Consider the following 23,062-nt stretch of genomic DNA (forward strand, 5'->3'; position numbering starts at 1 on the left):
CATGGGACATAGCTGTTATTCCTAACCATAAGAGAAATAAAGTTACCACCAACCTTTTCTATGGCATATACAACTTACTGAGTGTTTTGCACATATTTTATTGAATAATAACCTGAGGTCAGTATTATCATGGCCTCACCTTGCACAAAAGGACACACACTCAGAGAGGTTAAGTAATTGGAAGAGCTGGCTTTGAACCCAAAGACTTGAATTGTCTGTATCATGATCTCCCAGTGAACATCCCGCCCAGGCCAACTACCCCATGTCCATTCACAGGAAACCTTACCTGTAATTCTTCCCAGCTGCCCATTATACATCTTCCCAACAAACCCGGATATGTGGGCTCCTAGACTTACTCCAATCATATAAATGTTGTCAAGAGAAGCTCCTTCTACCTGGAATTTTAAGAGGTCCATCGTTATAAATTGTGAGGGGCCATGGAGTTGACAACATTTGGAGAAATTGCCTAAACTTGACTTTGAAGACACTTCTTTGGAGAAACATTTCTAAGCAACTTATACCTATGAGCTCATTTAAATGTCACAACAACAAAGTAAACATTCTTCTTTGATTATACAGATGCGGAAACTGAGGCCCAGCGTCAAAGTAACCTGCCCAATATCAGGCAACTGGGGAGGGGCAGAGCAGGAGTCAAACCAGTCTGTTCAACTCGACGCTTGTGCCTTAACCTTTATGCCATGGTGTCTCTATTCATGCTTCTGCTAGAAACCAAGCTGAGACATCTTTAAATCCCTCCCAGTTGAGGAGAAGGGCAAAGAAACATTTTGATAAACTCCTTTATCTTCAGGCTGGCTCAGTTAATGAATTCTCCATGGAGAGAGAAGGAAGGAAAGGAAGGGGTGGGGGTGGGGGACGACACTGACCACAGTCTGCTGGGACAGCCTGTCGTGAGTCATTTTAATATTCACTTTCCCAGGGCTGTGTCTTTAGTGGAAAGCTTTGTGAAACTTCTGCTCCCTCTGGCCACAGTGGCCACCTGACCTAATTCTCTCTGAAATAGTCCTGATATAAAGTAACTTTTTGTTGTTGTTGTTGTTGTTTTAAATTTTTTTTTAACATTTATTTATTTTTGAGACAGAGAGAGACAGAGCATGAACGGGGGAGGGTCAGAGAGAGAGGGAGACACAGAATCTGAAACGGGCTCCAGGCTCTGAGCAGTCAGCACAGAGCCCGATGCTGGGCTCGAACTCACATACCGCGAGATCGTGACCTGAGCCGAAGTCGGACGCTTAACCGACTGAGCCACCCAGGCGCCCCTGTTGTTGTTTTTTATAAAGGGGGGCAATTCATGAGATAGATCACTAAATAAAATTCAAGATCTATTTAATCTTTGTGAGTCTTCTAAAAATATAAATCATACACACACACAAATCTCTCATCAGACCATGTTCATCGGTTTTGGTTTTTGGATAATCTGGTCAGTAAATCTTAGGCTTTTCTAGGAAAAGGAATAGTTATAGAAGATGAGGAATCTCTCTACAGTGAAGCCAGAAAACCCCTAGACAAAAATCTCTCTGACCCGTAAGACACCTTTATGTGAATTAGGAAAAGATGTCCCTTCCTGAGGACACTTTACTGTTATTGGTGGGACAATATCATAATAAATATATAGATCTGTGACATGTACAATGACAGCTGTGCTCCCTTAGATGTGCAGTGCACAACTTGCACAACCATATCTATGGGCCTTCCCTCTAGGCGTTCCGTCTAGCTTCCCTGGGGCTTATTCAGATTTTTAAAATAGTCCCTCTGTTCACTGCAGCTATCTCTTGGTTTCAAATCTCCAGATAATGGGCCAGCTTCAATTTGCCCCTGAATGATGTCAGAGAATGCTCTCTTACCAACACCTGGTCGATAAATTTCTTCAAGACTTCTGCTACTTTTCTGGTCTTACTAGAGGCGTGGTTATATATCACAGTTGTAGCTCCTCGATTCCAATCAACAACAATCACATTCATGTCTTCTACGGAGAGCAAACTCTGTACCAAGTCCTCCATCCAAACTGGAGGGGAGCCTGTAGGTCGGAATCCATGGACAATAAAGGTGGTTTTCTTGGTCACATTCAAGTTCCCCAAAATTGTGGAGTTGATGACTTGTGCACAGGTCAGATTTTTTCTGGTGTAGAGCATCAGCTTCACATTTAGTCCTGTACCGACCACTGCACTGTGAAAGCTCAGTTTGGTGAATGAAGGACATGTTTCATCTGTGTCTGAAAATAAAAATTAGATGGCATGACAATTCTTTCCTTAGCTGGGCGTCAAACAAGAGTGCTGCCCTACATTCACTGGAGTTCCTTCTGTGCTTTACAGCACCCAGCAGGAGGCTGGATCTAGTTGAATGAAGTTGCAAAGTCATACGTTATTCAGCACACATAAGTAGTGACTTCTTCTTCAGCAGGAAAACCATTTTTCCAAGTCTTACTGTCCTTCAAGGTCTAATCCAAAAGTCACCCCAATGAAGCCTCCTCCAACTCTCCCAGCCCTAATACTCTTTCATCCCAGAACTCCCCAAAACCTTGTGTATGTTTCATTGACAGCAAAATGAAAACACTTTCAGGGGTGCATAATGGATATTTACGTACATGTGTGTCTATCTTGCTGGCCCACTTCCTTGGAATGGTGTTTTGTAATCCATGTATCCCTCACAGTGCCCAGCACCTAGTAGAGGTCTCAGTAACTGCATCTGCATGGTCCAAACACCTCTTTCCTTGTCTAGAGCACCTGCCTGGGACAACAGTGGAGAACGTGATGTGCCTTGCCCCGACCTTTCAGTAGCATCTGAAACAGTTGAACCACGGTGCCTTCTTGGACCCTATCCTTCTTTGTTCCTCAAGCAACCTAGCATTCATCCTGCTGAGTAAGCTCTAAGGATGGCTTTAGGAGAAAGGTTGGGGATGAGGTGGAGAAAAGCAAATGATGAAGCTGGAACATCTTGTCGTGGCAGAGTGTAAGCGAGTGTTTAAAAACATGTCACAAGGACCTAGAAAGCCAGCTTGAAGGGGCTTCTGCTGGCCAGATCTGGGATAATTTGAGCACAAAATAATTAAGGACAGTAATGAACTATAGACCTTTAGGGAAACAACGGATCCACGATTCTGTAACAAGCAAAGAAACAGGATAAACAAGCAAAGAAACAAGATAAACAAGCAAAGAAACAAATAAATGGAAGAGAGAGGAGGACTCTTAAGGTATAGTGCTGAATGCCAGCTGGTAAATGTGGAGTGAACACTGGGGTTGAAACTCATCATTTGGCAGCCATCATAATAAATTGGTTATGCAAGAATTAAACTGAGGAGGTGGTTATTTTGAGAAGGAGCACATGTGTATTTCCTTAAACTTCCTCCCACAGACTGCTAACGAGTAAGGGGAAAGTAGTAACTGTGCAATGGAGAAATGGAACAACACCTTGACTAGGTTGTCAAACTAAACATTACCATTGAGGGGCAGATGGACACATGTGCCTCTTGCTGTCGTATTCCAGTGGGGAATGTATTAACCTGAACCTAATTATGGGGAAAAAACCAGACAAACACAAAATGAGGAATATTCTTTTTTTTTTTAATTTTTTTTTCAATGTTTATTTATTTTTGAGACAGAGAGAGACAGAGCATGAACAGGGGAGGGGCAGAGACAGAGACACAGAATCTGAAACAGGCTGCAGGCTCTGAGCGGTCAGCACAGAGCCCAACGCGGGGCTCGAACTCACGGGCCGTGAGATCATGACCTAAGCCAAAGTCGGACGCTTAACCAACCAAGCCACCCAGGCGCCCCCCTTTTTTTTTTTTTTTTAAGGACCTGTAGGAGCTGGGTGTGATGTAGCTGTGGCCAGGCTGCCAGGGAAGGGGGCTTATGGCACCAAAAAAAAAAAAAAAAAAAAAAAAAAAAAATTTTCAAGAAAAAAAGTTTTAAAAATTAAAAATAAAAAAGACCTCTATTCTTAAAAAACATCAGTGTCATAAATGACAAAGAAAGACTGTGGAAATGCTCTAGATTAAAGGAGACTGAAGAGGTAGGATGATGAATAAGTGCAATTATCTGGTCTTAGACTGGGTCCTGCCATGGAAGAAAAAAATTGCTATACAAGAAATTATTGGGTCAATTGACAAAATTGGGCTATGAACACTAAATCAGATAAAATTATGGTATTGGCGTTACATTAATTGAGGTTGATAACTATATAGTGGTTTTGTAGGAGAAAATCTGAATTCTTAGGAAATACAACTAAAGTGTTTATAACTAAATGGCCAACTTATTCTCAAATGGCTCAGAAAAAAAAAAAAAATAGAGGCAAAGAGAAACAGTAAATGATAAAGCATTTGTAGCAAAATGTTAGGAGTAGTTGAGTCCATGTAAAGGATTATTGGTGTTCTGTGTATTTTTAAAAAGTTCTTATAGCTTTTCTGTAAGTTTAAAATTATTGTCAAAGAAAAGCTTAAATAAAAGGGAAAAAGAAAGGGCAAGAGCCGTATCAGTAGCATGCAAAGCAGGAGGGAGGTTGCAAGTTCTGATATCAGAAAATGAAGGTAGGCAAGAATGCTTAAATCTGCTTGAAAGGGAACAGGAAGTTGGAAATAAACTAAAGATCAAGATGCAACTTGAAAGAGGAGTTAGGAAGGAAGGAGGGCTTTGGGGTCCTTGAGTACTGAAATAAAGTGTTACTTTGCAACATTGTATAAGGCCATGATCATGAATCTCAATCAAATGAAAGCTCAGGTCAACGTTGGCATGCAGACCCAACAATATGATGTTTGAGAAAACTGTTTTTTTTTTTTTTTTTAATTACCAAAACGATTTAAAACTATTAGGGCACACTCTCCTACATCCTACTTGGCTGAGAGAGAAGAGTCCAGAAGGAGGTGAAGTGGAACAACAAACAGTCCCTAGGTGCAAGTTGGAGATGGTCCTTTAGCTATTCAGTAGAGGGGGCAGGTCCTATGGATGACCATTCTTCGTGGGAGGGCATAGAAGAAGAAGACTGTTGACTTGCGACCGGCCAAAAGGAGACAGGAGTACCTTGGGAAACACCTGCTGTGTCTTCCTCCAGTAGAAATTTAAGAACCATTTGTCCTGGACCCTTATTCTCAGTCAATCTATACTTACATACCCAGGAATTGCTCTTCCCTCATTCTGAGCCTCAGAACAGACTTCATCCTGGCATCTCTGCCCTTTCTTTCTTTCTTTTTTTTTTTTAATGCTTATTTTTGAGAGAGAGAGAGAGAGAGAGAGAGAGAGAGACCAGGAGAGGGGCAGAGAGAGAGGGAGACAGAAATCCAAAGCAGGCTTCAGGCTCTGAGCTGTCAGCACAGAGCCCGATGCAGGGCTCTAATTCACAAACTGTGAGATCATGATCTTAGCCGAAGTTGGATGCTTAACTGACTGAGCCACTCTGGCGCCCCTCTACCCTTTCTTAATAACCTGGGTCCATTCGTGTATGCTTTTTTTTATGTTTATTTATTTTTAAGGGGGGGGGGGGTAGGGAGGGGCAGAGAGAAAGGGAGACACAGAATCTGAAGCAGGCTCCAGGCTCTGAGCTGTCAGCACAGAGCCAGACGTGGGGCTCCAATTCAAGAACCATGATATCATGACCTGAGCCAAAGTCAGACGCTTAACTGACTGAGCCACCTGGGCTCCCCTATATATTCTTTTATTTAAAATTTCTTGCAGAGGCTCTGGATACTCAGCAATGAATGAAGTGCCAAAATAGAAGAGGCAGAAGAAGCTCAAATAGAAGGTTAAAAATTGAGGCTTTGAAATCCCTCACCCTAGAAAATACTGGTTAAAAATTGAGCCCCAAACTCACATATTCCTCCTTTTGCTCTACACTGGCAAGTAGTATATACAGTGAGGCATGCTTACAATTGTCTGTCCTCCCCCCTCCCACAGCTTAATTGAGATATAGTCAACAAGTAACATTGGAGTAAGTTTAAAGGGTAAAACATGATGATTTGATATATGCGTACATTATAAAATGATTTCCACAATAAGGTTAATGCACCCACATAGTTACATATTTTTGTGTATGTGGCAAGAACATTTTAGATCTACTCTCTTAGCAAATTTCAAGTATACAGTACGGTATAATTAACTACAGTCACTATGTTGTGCCTTAAATGCCAGAATTACTCACTCACCTATGTAAATATTTTCTCCATCTCTTGGCCTCTTTCATTTTTCTCTTCCTGTAGATTGCATGCTCCTGGAGAACGTGGACTGAAACTTGTCTGGTGCTTGTAGAGCAAGACCCAGAGCACATAATTGACTGTTTAATTAGTCATTTTACTGAACAGGAGGTGTCATGAGGTAGGGCTGAGCCTCTTGGTCTTAGCCATCAGTAAAACTGGGCTTTGTTCCTTGTTGTGTAACTGACTCACCAGGTGGCCTGGGGAAATCATGCCATCTTTCACTTGCCACCTACCTGCCCCAGAAAGGAATGCTTTCAGATTAATCACAAATGAGGTCATACTGGAGAAGGGAGAGATCCCCTTCCAAAGAAGAGATCTGTTTTTTTTGAGCAATATTAGGCCAGTGTGTCAGAAGTCACATATCTGAGTCATTGGAAGGCTCAGTTAAGAGTCGTAAAGTTTGGGCCAGAGCTATTTCTCAGCACATCCGCCACACCTTTCATGTCTATGAAATAGCTCAGCCAACCTCCTTGACTTGCTGAGCCTTTACCAGACCCTTTACAACGGACAGTTACTGAAAGGCAAAAACACAGAACAAGTGGATTTTTTTAAGATTTATTTTTCAGAGAGAGAGAGAGACAGAGAGGGAGGGGGACAGAGGATCCAAAGCAGGCTCTGTGCTGACAGCAAAGAGCCCAATGTGGGGCTTGAACTCACAAACTGTGAGATCATGACCTGAGCTGAAATCGGATGCTTAACCGACTGAGCCACCCAGGAGCCTCCGGAACAAGTTGATATTTATTTTTCATTTGCTAGAACCACTCTGACTTCATGTATTTTTCAAAGCATGCATTGGGCTCTGGAAAAGCCCATTGTAAGTACTGAGTGAAAAATGGATTTCCTCGTTCCTTTCTCTCAGTATAAAATATTATAACAGCTTTATATATATTTTCTCTCATCCTCAGAAGAAATGTGCAATTCATCCAACAAGGGTCTACTTTCTCCTAGGTTCTGGGTCAGGCGGCATTTTAGAGGGAGAGTCAGGCATTAATGAAGTAAAACACACAAACAAGTATGAAATTGCAACTTGTGATATATGCCATGTTAAAAGAAATATGGTATAAAATGAGGATTAAACGGGGAGTTTCACCTGGTCTGGGAATCAAGAATCTTCTTTTACATCATCGTGAAATAATGTATTTAAATACTAAGAATGGAAGATCCCTTTAGCAAAGTATAACATCATTACACTGAAGGACAAATTCAAGTTCCCAAACTATTAAGTTTTATTTTCATAGATTTTTACTTTTATTACCTAGACTTAATATTTCAGGTATTATATCCTTCTTCATTTTTATGTGCTTTATTTGCCTTGAATTCCACCAAATAATATTACAAGCTATAACTAGACTGTCTTTTTGTTAGCATTTGCCTACCGTGTTTTTATCCTTTGTAACCTTTGAATCCCTGTGTTTTAAGGGATCTTTCATATAGCATCTAGCTGGGTTTTATTTTATGGCCCAATCTGAGAACCTTTCCAACAAAATACATGAGGGGCACCTGAGTGGCTCAGTCAGGTAAGCATCCGACTTCGGCTCAGGTCATGATCTCACTGCTTGGGTGTTCGAGCCCCACGTCGGGCTCTGTGCTCACAGCTCAGGGCCTGGAGCCTGCTTCAGATTCTGTCTCCGTCTCTCTGCCCCTCCCCTGCTCGCACTCTGTCTCTTTCTCTCTCTCAAATATAAAAAAAATAATAAAAAATTTTAAACAAAATAGGTGAGTTCACGTTTATTGGCCTAACAGACATAATTGGTGTGGAGGCCATAGAAGTGCCTGGCTCAGATCTGCCTTCACTAGACCCTGCTGCAGGGAGCACGGCTGAGTCACCTGTGCCTCCGGCCACTCCACAGTGTTCACATGAAGCCGTGGCTCCCTCAGGCTGCTCCCAGCCAGTGACTGAGTACCCACAGTGGGGTACTAGAGCCAGGCCAGGCAGGCTCCTCCTGCCTCACGTGAGATTCCAATAACTGGCTCAGACACACCCCATCAGCCTGGCTGAAGGATCCTCACAACTGTGCTGAGCTCTTCCTGTGCAATCCTTCCTCGCCCCTACTTTCCTGCATGTCAGATGTGCATTGTTGGGGAAAGGCTCTCTCTGCTTGCCCCCACCTCCTTTGTCCTTCCCACACAGTTCCTCAGGTAGATCGCTGGTGTGTCCAGCCCCGTGACAGTGTCTGCTTCTGGGAGGACCCCAGCTGACACGCATGGACTTAATACTGTAATGCTATGTTTTCTGATTTTAGTGCATTCTTGCTTTACCATCTGTTGCCATATGGATTGCCCTGTTGTCTCACTCTGTTGTTCTCGTTTATGTATTCTTTCTCATACTGGGAAGATTATTGCCTGCTTTAGTTTTTCTGGTGTTTACCTTTATAACTTGATATGAAATACCCACATCTTTGTTCATGGGATGTAAATGTGTGGACTGTAGGCTAGAAGCAGACTACATACAGAGCTGCTCCAGATTCCAAACATGGGTATATTTATTCAGACTTCATTATCCACCGGTGTGAATCCCTAGCAAGAATTCTTGGGGATCTGGAAGCTGTATTTCAGACTACTGGGGAGCACGTTTCTACCTTCTGCCATGTTTCCTGCTGCTGTCCTTGGTCAAAACAGTTGTCTTCCCTTACTCTGCTCTAGTCCTTGTGTTAGTGACAGACAGTGTCTAAGGGATGCTTGGGTGGCTCAGTCGGTTAAACATCCGACTTCAGTTCAGGTCATGATCTCATGGTTTGTGGATTCGAGCTCATGTGGGGCTCAGTGTTGACAGCTCAGAGCCTGGAGTCTGCTTTGGATTCTGTGTCTCCCTCTCTCTCTGCCCCTCCTTCACTCATGCTCTGTCTCTGTCTCAAAAAATAAACGTTAAAGGGGCGCCTGGGTGGCGCAGTCGGTTAAGCGGCCGACTTCGGCCAGGTCACGATCTCGCGGTCCGTGAGTTCGAGCCCCGCGTCGGGCTCTGTGCTGACAGCTCGGAGCCTGGAGCCTGTTTCCAATTCTGTGTCTCCCTCTCTCTGCCCCTCCCCCGTTCATGCTCTGTCTCTCTCTGTCCCAAAAATAAATAAAAAAAAAAAAAAAACGTTGAAAAAAAAAAAAAAATTAAAAAAAAAAAAAAAAAAAAAATAAACGTTAAAAAAATAAATAATTTTTTAAATAAAAAAAATGATGATGGTATCAGCACACTCAGTACTTCTCTCTACTGATCCAGTGTCTACCTCCTGCTTTTCACTAGTTCCAAAATTCTTTTTAGTTCATCTAGTGATTCCTTTTTGAGTTTCAGAATAAATATTTAAGCAGCACCTGGTGGCTCGGTCGGTTAAGTGTCCTACTCTCGATTTCGGCTCAGGTCATGATCTCATGGTCTGTGAGATCAAGCCCCGTGACAGGCTCTGCACTGACAGTGTGGAATCTGCTTGGGATTCTCTCTCTTCCTCTCTGAGCCCCCGCCTCCCCCCCACCCCACTCACCCACCACTTGCTTCTCTCCCTCCCTCTCTCTCAGAATAAATAAACATGTTTAAAACATGTGTGTGTATGTTCTGAAGGAGGGAACAGAGCAGGTGTGAAAGGGAACGTTGTTAAACTTTCTTGTCTTTCTTGGTAGAAAATGAGGAGGTAGAATAGATACTCTGAGTAAATAGAACAGAAACTCTCTGTTTCTGTGGGTACATCGATACGTAGAGTCTTAAATATTTATTTTTAAATATTACTGCCTTTTCAAGAAGGGTTAATGGGTAATATAGTTCCTAAGTTTATTCATATCCATAAATGAATTCCTAGGCCTAAATGACGACCGGGCTTCGAACAGTATTCTTTCCCCCAGGATTTATTATTTATTCTACTTTCTTCTTATATTGAATTCCACGCTAGAGAACTTTGTCCCTTATATGCTACTTGCTTTTTTCCTACCACACGCCTGAAGCATTCTTTCTTTGTTCTGAAATAATTTCCCCTGCTCGTGTAGATGCTCCAAGATAACTGATCTGTTTATCCATTGTTGTATATACCCTGTGCCAACAACAGAGTCTGGCTTAGAGTTGGCACCAATAAACGTTGCATGAAGAAGCGAATATCAACCTGTTAACACATTATTCAGTCATTCAGAATGATCCATCTGAACGCTGCAAATAGTGTATGATGTCATGTTTATAACATAAATGGAGTATGAAGTGACACATGCATTATGACTGAAACTATGTAAAAAATATGTCTGCAGGTGATAAGCTCTGCAAAATAATATGCAAACAAAAATGGGTTATGCATTCCATTTCTGATGTTCTCTGCTTAAAACTACCTAAGGTTATTCATTATTTTCCCCTCAAGAATTAGTAACATTTTAAAGGAAAATATTAAATTTATCTTATTTTGGACATAAATTTATCTTAATTTGGAATTATGTTCCAAATTAGTTTAAGTTTATTTTGGACATGTTACAAGTTAGTTTAAGTTCCTTGAGGGTAAACGCTGTGTTGTTTTTTGTCTACTATTGTGCCCCAGCACCTAGAGCAGGAACTTGACTTGTTGGGTCCCAAATTCTCAGACAATTTGGAGGGCATGCAAGGACCTGATATTTGTGAATAGCAAATTTGTTAAATTGCTTTACCCTCATAAATATAGTTCTTTTTATTTATATTTAATTTCTAGTTTATATTTCTAAAATAATTCAGAAAGCAAACCTCTTTTTGGTTATTGTGTTGTTTTGGTACAAAGTCAAGTTTACTCAGAAGTAGTATTAATAGAGCCTTTAACCAAGTAACCCAGAACATGTTAAACTGGTTTCTAAAGCTTAACCTCTTCTATTAGAGTTTATTGGAAGCCGGAAAAACATGGCCTTTCCTCTTCAGCTTATTTTGAAATTCAATTACTCTGAAGTGCCAGTTCCTGTTAACAATTGGAAAATAACAATCGGATGGGTGATATCTCCTATCCAATGAGGAATTCAGACTCCTATGGAGAGCAGCCAGAGATAAGAGTAGAGTAGGATAGGATGTCAAAGAAATCTGGATAGAACATCTTCAGAAATAACATATTTGTGCCTGAGGTATTTTGTTATGATCTAATGCATGGTCGCCCACAGGCCAAGTTGGCCATGACCATTTATGTATTGTCTATGGCTGCTTTCCTGTTATAAGGAAAGGCAAAGTTGAGTGATTGTAAAACTGACCAATGACCCACAAAGCTGAAAATATTTACTATCTGGCTCTTCATGGAAAAAGTTTGCCAACCTGGTCTAACGTCATAAACATAATACCCAAATCCGATTTGGAAGCACGGATTTTAGAGTCAGATCTAGACTTGAAGTCAACTCCATTTCCTCCTAGCTATGTGACCTCAGGTAATTAATTATCTAACCTCTCTGAGCCTCAGTTTCACATGTGTAAAATGACCATACTAATGCCAATCTGTCAGGCAGTGCTCTGCTGAGCCATATTGAGCCTGAGGCAAAAGAGAAAAAACTATATATATACTTATCAAAGTATCCTCCCAGATTTTGAATCGGTGGGAAAAGTTTGTAAAAGCTCTACAGTCAGTCAAAACACAGGACCATAGGAGTAGCTGAGTGGCTCAGTTGGTTAAGCGTCCAACTTTGGCTCAAGTCTTGATCTCAACGTTCATGAGTTCATGAGATCATGAGATCATGAGATCTCAATGTTCATGAGTTTGAGCCCTGCTTCAGGCTCTCCACTGTAAGCACAGAGCCTGCTGTGGATCCTCTGTCCCCCTCTCCCTCTGCCCCTCCCCAGCTCGTTCTTTCTCTCCATCTCTCTCAAAATAAATAAGTAAGCTTAAAGCCATGATCATAGATATAGCCCTTTGTTATTCAGACTGTTTATATATCATTGTTAACTCTCGTAAACGAAACCACCTAGCAAGGAAATGAACATGGCACAGACCCAGGAATGGCTGGCTGATTGGAAATGACCTTTTCCATTATACAATAACACAGAGTTGTAAAACAGTCTATCTTTATTAAAATTTTGATTTTTTTCATCATTGACTTATTTGCATGGATTTTCATCTCTCAAAGACATTACACTAAAATATCACTTATGCCAAAAAAAGTATCATTTATCCAAATCATTTGTTATGCATTGTGAGAATGCATTATTAATGATATTCATAGTATTATTTGCAGTAAAATATCACTTAAATATTAAAATAGCATTTGCACATTGCATTAAAATATCGTGAAAGATAAAATTTTTATTGCTTTAAAATCATAAATATAATTTATCTTGATTATTGAGTTTAGGTGTCCCTTATCCCCTTAAATTTTGCACCTGGTGAGTGCCTCACTGACTTTACCCTGATCCTAGCCCTGCTGTCAGGATTGTTGTGAGAAATAGACATAATGTCTATGAAGTATCTAAAGCATTAGCTGCAGGGTGCCTTGGTGGGTCAGTCCAACTGTTGATTTCTGTCAGGTCATGATATTGAGCTCTGGGTCAGGCTCCTAGCTGGGCCTGGAGCCTGCTTGGGATTCTCTCTCTCTCTGCCTCTCTCTCTCAATTAAAAAAAAGAAGAAGAAGAAGAAGAAGAAGAAGAGAGAAAGAAAAGAATTAAATTAATTAATTAATTAATTAATTAATAAGGCAAGCATTCACTGGTGCACAGTAAATGCTTAAAAATTAATAGTGTTGATGATGTGGAAGATGAGTTGGGTTAATAGTTGCAGGGGCCAAGGGCAGTCCACTCCAACATGGGCTACTTGGCATGAAGATTATTTTGAGTTAAAAAGCAATCAAAAAGCGGATTCAGGAAAACCTCTTTACCTCCCCCTCAACTGCCTAAAAAGAATTTAGATAGAGGACCTGTTCCAGGAAGATAGCTATCACCATAGATGACTACCTTATGTTATAAAGTAGGTACTGTAGACAGGGAGGAACCTAGTAAGACATCTTTGACCAAAATTCTTTCTACCCCATTGTTTCTGAGTGGCCCAGCAAACACGATGACCAAATATTTACTTTTTAATTTTCCTGTGAATTCATTTCTTCCTTTTGAGGTCCTAGACCCATACCTGCTTCTCCTCTGTTTAGAATGACATATATACCACATTTTGCCTGACTGTCCTTTGGAATTTCCATGTCTGTGTGGATTCTCCGTAGGTACTAAATTAAGTTTGATTTTCCTTTTTTTTTTTTTTTTTTTTTTTTAAAGTTTATGTATTTATTTTGAGACAGAATATGAGTCAGGGAGAGGCAGAGAGAGAGGGAAACATGGAGAATCCCAAGCAGGCTCCCTGAGGCCAGTGCTCAAAGTCCTAGACGGGGCTCCAACCCATGAAACCCTGAAATCATGACCCAAACGCCCCTAAATTTGATTTTCTTTTGTCTCATGTCATTTTGATTCTTGGTCTGGCTAGAAGCACCTTGAAGGGTACAAGAAATTCTTGCTCCCCAACATAGTACTAATCTTAAAGGGTTGTTGTGAAGGCTAAATAAAATAATATAAGTAAATTGCTTAGCGTGGGATTTTCTATAAAGCAAGTGCTCAGTAAGTACCAATTACTTTCCTTCCATCATTTTGGAAGGATTTTGGAAAAGGGAAGCATATTAGCAACAGTGCTCTACCTGGTCAGAGAACATGGTTTGGTTCCGGCTCTGTCATTAACAAGACAAAACAAATAAATTATTTGGGCCATCACTTTTCTCACACTGAGAGATTGGTTCCTCATTCCTTAGAGATTTAGCTAATCTCTTGCATTCCTTTTGGACACAAAATTCTAAGATCTGCAAGCTAGCTGGTTTGAAAGGACATGAGGCTTCTATTTAGGAAAACAAATTTCCAGGGGAGTCTTACTGACCAAAGACAACCCAAATCTCAAAAAATTAATGTAGCAAGAAATTAAAATTTTCTTTTAATTTTATTTAAAAGATCTGAACATAATCATACTTTACTCTTGGAATTAAAATGTTGACCAAATAGATGTTTTGTCACCTTTATGTTAAGCAGGTTTTTTTGGCTTATTAAATATCCTTTAGTTAATATTCATAGTTCCATATTATGATAAGAAAAGATAGGTAGGATTCATTAGGCAGAGGGGGAAAAATTAGAACCTGAGGTCCCTGGGTGGGGAAAAACACATATTATGGAACAATGCTGGGAGTATCTGACCACAGCAAACTCCCTCAGGCATAAGGTTCCTCTTAAGAATGTAACAGACCCACCTACTCCCCCTCAGGTTCCCCTCTGGAATTTGACAAAAGACCTGACTAAAAATAAGTAGTAGATCATAAAACTTATGACCCACAGGAATGATATGGCCATAGAGCACCCTTCATACAACGGAATCAAGCCAATCAGGATGGACAACCCAGCACCTAGAGCTATCAAGCCAATAAGGGTAGGGCCTAAGAAGGAACAAGTGGGTAGGGATGGGAGGGCTGACCAGAACCTTATAAAACAAGGACCCTTGCCTATAGCTGTGGGCATTCACTTTCGAATATCCTTTCTGATATTATATTCTAATAAACTTTTTCCTGCTGCTCATTTTGTGTCCTCCTGTTCCTTCTTCGAAGCAGCTATTCAATGAACCCCGGGTATTGAGGTAAAAAAATCCTGCAACAATATGCTACAATGAGGATGAATCTTGAAAACATTATAAGTGAAAGAAGCTAGTCACCAAAGGCCACAAATCATACTATTCCATTCCCATGAAATATCCAGAATAGGGAAATCTACAGAGACAGAAGGTAGATCAGTGGTTGCTAGGGGCTGGAGGATGAAGGGAGATGGGGACACAGGGGTGCAATAACTAAAGGGTATCAGGTTCCTCTTGGAGGTCATGAAAATGTTCTAAAATTGACTGGTGAGAGTTGCATATATCTGTGTATGTAGTAAAAATACTGAATTGTACACTTTAAATGGGTGAATTACATGTATGTCAATTATATCTCAATACAACTGTTTTAAGAAATGGTTCCTATAATTTCCAACTTTTCAGAGTGAAAAGATGAAAAGTCTTTTGGAGGTAACTGGGCAGAAGTTTCTCTTTTTGTGTCAATATCAAAACAAGCTTCATTTTCTTTCCCCGATGGACCTCCATTTCGTACCACTGGAAGTTAAATAAAACTCCCATTTCAGTCAGCCTTTCTGAGGAGGGTTTGTGGCTGTTCCTGTGCAAAATAAACTACTCTTATTCTCAGGATTAGGAACTACTTATAGCTGTTATCTTGTTTTATCTTTGCCAGAGAAAACTGTACTGGATAGACAAAACGCCCTCTTGATTGGAAGGACATCTCCAACCTTTAACCACTGGCTGTGTTTATTTAGGATACAAGAGACTAAACAGACATTTGTTTCCGTGGATTGACCTGTTTCATCTGAGTCCCAGTTGGAGACGAAAGTGTGATTCCCTCGGATTGATCACTGACAACCCCACTCCTTTTCTGATGAAGCTTCCAAGGGATACTTTTGCTTTATCTTCAGAAGGCCTACTGCCCTGGAGCATGCTGTTCTGGTGTCACACACAGTTTTCTAGCTTTTTAGTTTCTACCTGCTTTGGGGATGGATTTCATTTCCCACATTTCTGCCTGGGGAAAACTTCTACAAAAAGCAGAGGCTTAAAAAAAAAAAAAAAAAAAAAAAAGGCAGAAGCTCCTGACTCAGATCCAAAGAGTTGTCAGTGAAAAGAGAAGATGGAACTGTAGACAGAAATAACCCACTGATGAAGCAATTGTACGTGTGGGCAAGGGGAGAGAAAGTTCTGAGATTCTATGAGAATCAATAAGCACAGGTAGTTTCCTATTAAGCCTCTCAATGTGGCTGGGTCAACTGATTAGAAAGAAAAGTATCAGTTTCTCTTAGATTTATGGTTGGGGAATTGTAGTCCAGTGACCAAACCCAAGCGATGGGCGTGAAATTCCACCTAATTTAATCTTGATGCATGGTATGTAGTCAGGAAGTGAAACAAGTGTGGCCCTGACTCACACTTCTTTTATTTCAAGTTTTGGGTTCCGGGGCTTGCTCAAGCAATCATTTCTCTTACCCCCCAGCATGACACAGATGTGCTAATACCTTCTTTAGAACTGAGGTCCACAGTCAGGCATACTGACTTGATGTTTCCTGAAAATATTTACTGAGACCAAGGTTAAGGAATACACTGTTGAGGATTCTGCATTCTGGGCAACGGGTACTAGTCAGTGTCTGGGACACAGCTCACCACATGTTAATTGGTGAAGCCAGCATGTTTCCAGCAACCCACACTAGAGCACATTTTAATGCTTGCCTGAAAACAATGTTCTGAAGTAATTTCCAAAAGTCCCAGAAATGAAAATCCCTTTAGGCCAGAAACTGCCTTGGAGAGATCAGAATATGAGTTGGACTCCTATTTTTAACAGAAGTAGAAGGGAGGGAGGGGAGTAATATCTACCTACCATGAAATTCTATCACATTTTTTAAATCTGGAAATTAACACTCTCTCTCTATAGATAGATAGATATAGATATATAAAATAAATGAACTTTAATTAAAAACAAAAACACAAAAACCTGTTCTGAGCCAGATGGTGAAGTGTAGGGGCCTCCAAACAGGCCACGTTGGCATGAAGATTATCTTCAGGTACAAAACAATCAAAACCCAGCAGATTCTGAAAAAGCTCTTTACCTCCCCCTCAACGCCCTAAAAGGATTTAGATAGAAGACCTACTCCAGGAAGAGAGCTATCAACATAGGTAACCCTTCTGTTATGAACTAGGTGTGGTAGATGGGGAGTAACCTAGCAAGGCCTCTTTGATCAAAGTTCTGTATGTCCTGGGTAGCTCAGTAGGTTAAGTGTGAAACTCTTGATTTTGGCTCGGGTCAGGATCTCACAATCTCACGGTCGTGAGATGGAGCTCTGCTTTCAGCTCCGAACTCGGGTATGAAACCTGCTAAAGATTCTTTTTTCCTCTCCCTCACACTCCCTCTCTAAAATAAAAAAATAAAATAAAACAAAACAAAATAAAATAAAATAAAATAATAAAAATTCTCTGTGTCGCATTGTTTCTGACTGGTCCAGCAAACATGTTTACCAAACACTTAACTCTTTCATTTTCCTGGGAATTCATTTCTTGTGAATTCATTCCTTCTCCTTAGCTGAGAATGATAGATATGCTTCATCTTGCCTGTCTTTGGAATTTCCATGTCTGTGTGGAATTTGATTTTCTCCTATTAATCTGTCTCATGTTGATTTGATTCTTAGACCTGCTAGAAGCACTTTGAAGGGGACAGGAAATTCTTGCTCCCCAACAGAAACATTCACAGTTGACTAGGGCCAAACCTGGTGGAGTATCTCTTGTTTGTTTGTTTTTTAAATGTTTATTCATTTTTGAGAGAGAGAGACAGACAGACAGAACGTGAGCTGAGCTGGGGAGGGGCAGAGAGAAGCAGACACAGAATCTGAAGCAGCCTCCAGGCTCTGAGCTGTCAGCACAGAGCCTGACGTGGGGGCTTTCGAACTCAAAAACTGTGAGGTCGTGACCTGAGCCAGAGTTGGACGCTTAGCCGACTGAGCCACCCAGGCGCCCCTCTTGTTTATTTTTTACCCCAATAACTATAGGCAAGAAGTATATGGGCAAAATGCTCTCTTGGTTGGACATATCTGCTTCGAACCACCAGCATTTTTTAAGAATACAACTGAGAAAACAAAAGACATACTAGATTTCCTCACTCTCTTCTCTTAATCATGTACATAAATATGCACATTGACACTCCACCCCCTTACTCACCTTTGTCTCCTTGTCAGAGAAGGAGTCTCTCTCTGTCTCTGTCTCTTTCTCTGTCTCTCTGTCTCTCTGTGTCTCTCTCTCTCTCTCTCACACACACACACACCAAAAATGGAGTTATAAATTATCTGTAGAGGATTTCAAATCTGAGGAAATAATTCTGTTTTTTTGGCACTAAGCTATTTGTCCTAGGCAAATATCTACATAGTTTTATACAAATTTGCCATAAGCCAAAATATTGACAGAAGAATAACTTTAAAATATATTTATGACAACAGCCTTAATTTAGAAAAATAGTTATCAACTTTTTTCCTTGGACCACCTGCAGCTGAAAAACCAGAGGGTTTGTTAGAAGAAATGCAGATTTTAAGCTCTCGCCCCAGACCCACCGAGTCTGGATCTCTGAGGGTGGTCTGCATTTTAAACAAATCCCCGGGCGATTCTGGTGCACACTAGAGCTTGCTAGTGATTGCTTTATTTACTGGTAAAATTACGGCAAATATTCCTGCCATGATATCACAAAGGTTAGAGCAAAACAAAGATTTCCAAAAGTGAATGACCTATATTCTCTGCATTTCAGAATCACATCTTAATAGTTGTTGATTTTTGGACGGCAAGCTAAAGAAGGGGAAACACAAAAAGTCGATGTATTTGTGATGAATAATTTCCACTATCAGGTGCCTATTATTCAAACCCTCTCTCCTGGAAGTTGCAAGTTCATGGTTTTGCAGATGCTGAGAAATCTAAATTTAGTTTACAGCTATAATTATGTTTTTTCCTTCTAGCTACAGAAGTTTATTGTGCTGTGTCTCTCCTTAGATTCTGTCATTCAGCAGTAAGTCTTCTAGAATCATTTAAAAAAGACCTTGCTGATGAGATGTTAAGTAAAAAGGCAGATCACAAAAACATTAAGTTCCAACTTTATGTATAGAGATCCATAATGCGAGATTCAAAGAAAGTACTCACAAATTATCATCAGGCTTTTGTGTCAGGGTTAGTTCCACTCTCCTAAAACTATCTCTAAATTTATGTTCATTTTCTAAATTTAAAAATTATTATAAACACACTTCTTAAAAGGTTGACTTCTCGGTGAAAAATTTCATCATTAGCATAATTTTAATTTACTATTAAATCAGCTTCAAAAGCACAAATTGAGAAAAATTTGTTTATAAGCCTGAAATCCTAATACAGCTAATTTTCCCATTTCCCTCCTAAACTTTATCTACAGACATACATACATGATTTTAACATAGCTGTTATCTTTGTTGACTTATAAATGTGAATTGTTTTGTCTACTTGGCATTATTTTATAAACATGTTTGCACATTTCTGCATAGCTTCAGAATCTTAAAGGCTACATTTTTTAAAAAGTTGATACTTTATCCATTACTGTGTGTAGAAACATTTCTGCTTATATCTAGTTTCAAGTTATTATAAATAACATAGTTAGAATCATCTTCCTAGATGAGTTTTTTTCTTTTATTTTCTTATTTTTTTAAGTTTTATTTATTTAAGTAATCTCTACATTCAGTGTAGAGCTTGCAGTCTCAACCCTGAGATCAAGAGTCACGTGGTCTTCCGGCTGAGCCAGACAGGCGCCCCAAGTTTTTTTCCTTTCAAAAGTTATTTCTTTTTTTTTTTTTTTTTTTTTTTAATTTATTTTTGGGACAGAGAGAGACAGAGCATGAACGGGGGAGGGGCACAGAGAGAGGGAGACACAGAATCGGAAACAGGCTCCAGGCTCTCAGCCATCAGCCCAGAGCCTGACGCGGGGCTCGAACTCCCGGACCGCGAGATCGTGACCTGGCTGAAGTCGGACGCTTAACCGACTGCGCCACCCAGGCGCCCCAAAAGTTATTTCTTTAGAATAAATTCTCAGCAATGGTTTTAGTAGTTCAAATGGCATAAACATTTTTACGGATACTGTATGTAACACATTTCCCTTCAAAAAACTGTACCAATTTTTTACCATAAACTATGTGAAAAAGAACTGGATTCCTAAGAAGGCTGAGAAGTGTTGAGTTTCTTTTTAAAAAGTATTTCACTTCAGGGACTCCTGGGGGTTTCAGTCAGGTGAGCTTCCCACCCTTGATTTCGGCTCAGGTCATGATCCCAGGGTCGTGAAGCCTGCTTGGGATTCTCAATCTCTCTCTCTCTCTCTCCCCCTCTGCTCTGCAGCTCTCTCCCTCTCGTGCTCTCTCTCTCTCTCAAAAATTAATTAATTAATTAATTAAAATAAAAATAAAACAGCATTTCACTTTATTTTTGTTATCTTGCTGTGTAAATTACTGTTTTATTTATTTAGTAATCTCTACACTAAACGCGGGGCTCAAACTCATGACCCAGAGATCAAGAGTTGCATGCCCTTCCAACTGAGCCAGCCAGATGCCCCTGTACATCACTGTTTTAATTTTTACTCATTATCATTAATAATTTTTAAGTTATCAATATGCTAGACACAATTCCAAGGGGTTTACATAATAAAACTATGTTTTCCTAAAAGATAATTTAAATAAACCCTCAGTGTATGAAAGCTTATAAAAACATATCCTCTATGTATTAGATATTACAATAAAACAAAACTTAAAATTTCTACAACATAAATGATTTTATTTCATAGAGGTGGAAAGGCACAGAAAACTTAACTATGAAAGAAAATAACCTTTAGATTTCCCAACACATTTATTTTTCATACATCAGAAGAAGTTTATTCAAAGGAATAATAATTTCTTTCATTACTGAAAAAAAAAATGTTCAGGGTTAGAAAGTTCATTTAATCCGTATCTTCTTTCCTTCACAATGACTAAATAAGATTCAAAAAGTCCACTGAAGGGGCTGATAAAATGCAAAGTGACAATATAAAATAATATTTTTTAAATAATTAAGTAAACCATTCATTAAATGACCTACCTGTTTTCACCAAGCAGATCAAACTGAAGAAGAAGGATAATCTCAGCATATGGAAACTGGAGAGAGTGTGTGTCACATTCACAAGAATAATTTCCTTTGCAGAGCCTTGGAGTTTCCACTGAGGGCTTTGCTCAGAGGGAGCTCAGATAACTACACCAGAGGTGTGGTGACAACAGGAAGTTCCCGAGGGACTGCAGGCGGGTCCCAACCCTTTCAGGATATTTGACTCCTCCTCTTTTCAGTGGAAGGTCGAGTACTTTCTACCTTACACAATTTTATGCACACCTTTTTTTTTAAATTTTATGCATATCTTAATATTATAATGTGTATTTGTAGAATGACGAGTTCAAAATAGTTTCATTCTTTGTGGGCGGTTTATTAGTGGCTTGGCTTGGTATGTTGAAATCAAGTGGGATCTGAGATATTTGCCTCCTTGTTCTTGTGAGTGAAACAAATCAATGAGTATTCTGTTGGTCTGTGTCCACAAAACTACTTTTTATGTTAATTCACACACACATTCCTCATCAGGCAGTCTTTATATTTTGTTAAGAACATTTCATTAAGTCCATTCATATACCTGTATTTGTCCGGATACGCTTCAGATTAAAGGAACATTTTTATGGCATTATACATATTTTTATTTCTTCCTATCCAGAGCCTATCTCTCCCTCACCCTTGCCTCCTACTTTCTAAAGGAAAATTAAATGCAAAAGCTTTAAATAGAGAGTTCTGCCAGAATCCATCCACTTCAGTGTTGGAAGTAACTGAACTTGTGTTCTCCTGGCTATGAGGTAATTTAATTACCTTTCTGGTGGAAGGGCTTGTAGCAGTCACTCAGGCTTATGGGGCGGGGGAGGGTGGGGGAGGGGGGGCACGGTGGTCTGATGAGCTGAAACATGCATTTATAAAGAAAGACACAAACAATTTAAAGAATACATTGTGGGGCGCCTGGGTGGCTCAGTCGGTTAAGCGTCCGACTTCGGCTCAGGTCATGATCTCGTGGTCCGTGGGTTCAAGCCCCGTGTCGGGCTCTGTGCTGACAGCTCAGAGCCTGGAGCCTGTTTCAGATTCTGTGTCTCCCTCTTTCTCTGACCCTCCCCTGTTCATGCTCTTTCTCTGTCTCAAAAATAAATAAATGTTAAAAAAATATTAAAAAAAAATAATACATTGTTACCCAGGGCATCAGGCAAAAGCCACTAGTCATTTAGCATTGTCTACCTGAAATACACATTTATGAAGCAAAGTTATCTCTCATAGAAGTTTATCGGTTTTCTGTGTCTGCATCCCATTCGAATAGCAGGGGATTCCTTGCGGGAAGTAGATTCCAGCAGTGCTTCCCAAAGAATCAGTACATCAGATTTCCCCTGCTTGGGGCGGGGGGGGGGGGGGGGGGGGGGGGGGGGGGCTTTTCAGAGTATTGCATATGGATTCTGTGTCACACCTCAGACCTAATGAAGGCCAAGACCCGCTAGCAGTGGTTCAAATCCCACATCTTCCACTCACTAGTTGTGTGGCTTGAAGCAAAACATTTCCATTCTTAACTTTTCTCAACTGTGAAATGAGGAAAACAAAAGCAGGTATCTCACAGGGCTGTTATTCGGATTAAATGAGCTAATATGAGTAAAGTTCTTAGCGTTACATTCTGCTACCAAGGTAAGCTCACTCAGCACTTGGTAACTATGTTACTTAAGTGGTTACATAGTCTACACCTTTCCCTTCTGTCAGAAGGCAGTCTGCACAGTGCTGAGAAGAGGGGTCAGGTGGATTTTAGGAATGGAGGGCACCTGATAGCAGTGATGTTTCAGGTAAATGGCTTTAGTCAGTACTGTAGTGTATTTTTTTTTTTTTTGTCTCCTGCTGGAGAAATAACTTAGGGATACATAAATAGGAAAAACAAATAGGTGGCCTGCTAGCTTTATTAGTTTTCCATTTGCAGTAAGCTTTACTGGTTTGGTAACAACTGCCCTCTGGAACAAATGGAGAATTGTTCCACATTCTCTTAGGAACCTGTTGTGGAATGCACTGTTGGGTCAGTGTACTTGTCTGATAAATATTTGTTGAGCTCCTATCAGTTTAGTACCACGCCAAGTCTTTATCTAGACAGAGCCAATGTACATTTTCCTGGAAACCAGCCAATTATGGGAATAAGAATAATTTTTGTTGGGAGGGCTTTTTGTGTTAGTATTGATTTTCCTGGGCTTTTTGTGTTAGTATTGATTTTCCTGCCAGTAGGCACACAAGTTT

General features: G+C 40.2%; 1 protein-coding gene and 1 pseudogene across 3 annotated transcripts in view; one reads left to right on the top strand and one right to left on the bottom strand.

The window, feature by feature from the left end:
* The window catches only part of LIPH (lipase H), a 52,000-nt gene extending 30,932 nt beyond the window's left edge, over positions 1 to 21,068 (bottom strand). Inside the window, exons 1-3 of one of the 3 annotated variants that reach the window (XM_058730737.1) lie at positions 20,819 to 21,047; positions 1,863 to 2,230; positions 287 to 395 (exon numbers count right to left, since the gene is read on the bottom strand). In XM_058730737.1, coding sequence (XP_058586720.1) covers positions 287 to 395; positions 1,863 to 2,230; positions 20,819 to 20,867 — 526 coding nt within the window. In that variant the 5' untranslated portion in view covers positions 20,868 to 21,047. Of the gene's footprint in view, positions 1 to 286; positions 396 to 1,862; positions 2,231 to 6,151; positions 6,677 to 20,818 lie in introns of those variants that run through there. The other 2 variants (XM_058730738.1, XM_058730739.1) reach the window with 2 other exon arrangements.
* Positions 1 to 23,062, top strand: part of LOC131512283 (small ribosomal subunit protein uS2-like) — a 66,180-nt pseudogene that overhangs the window by 37,058 nt on the left and 6,060 nt on the right.

This window comes from Neofelis nebulosa, chromosome 5 (genome assembly GCF_028018385.1).
Source record: "Neofelis nebulosa isolate mNeoNeb1 chromosome 5, mNeoNeb1.pri, whole genome shotgun sequence".
Taxonomy (NCBI): Eukaryota; Metazoa; Chordata; class Mammalia; order Carnivora; family Felidae; genus Neofelis; species Neofelis nebulosa.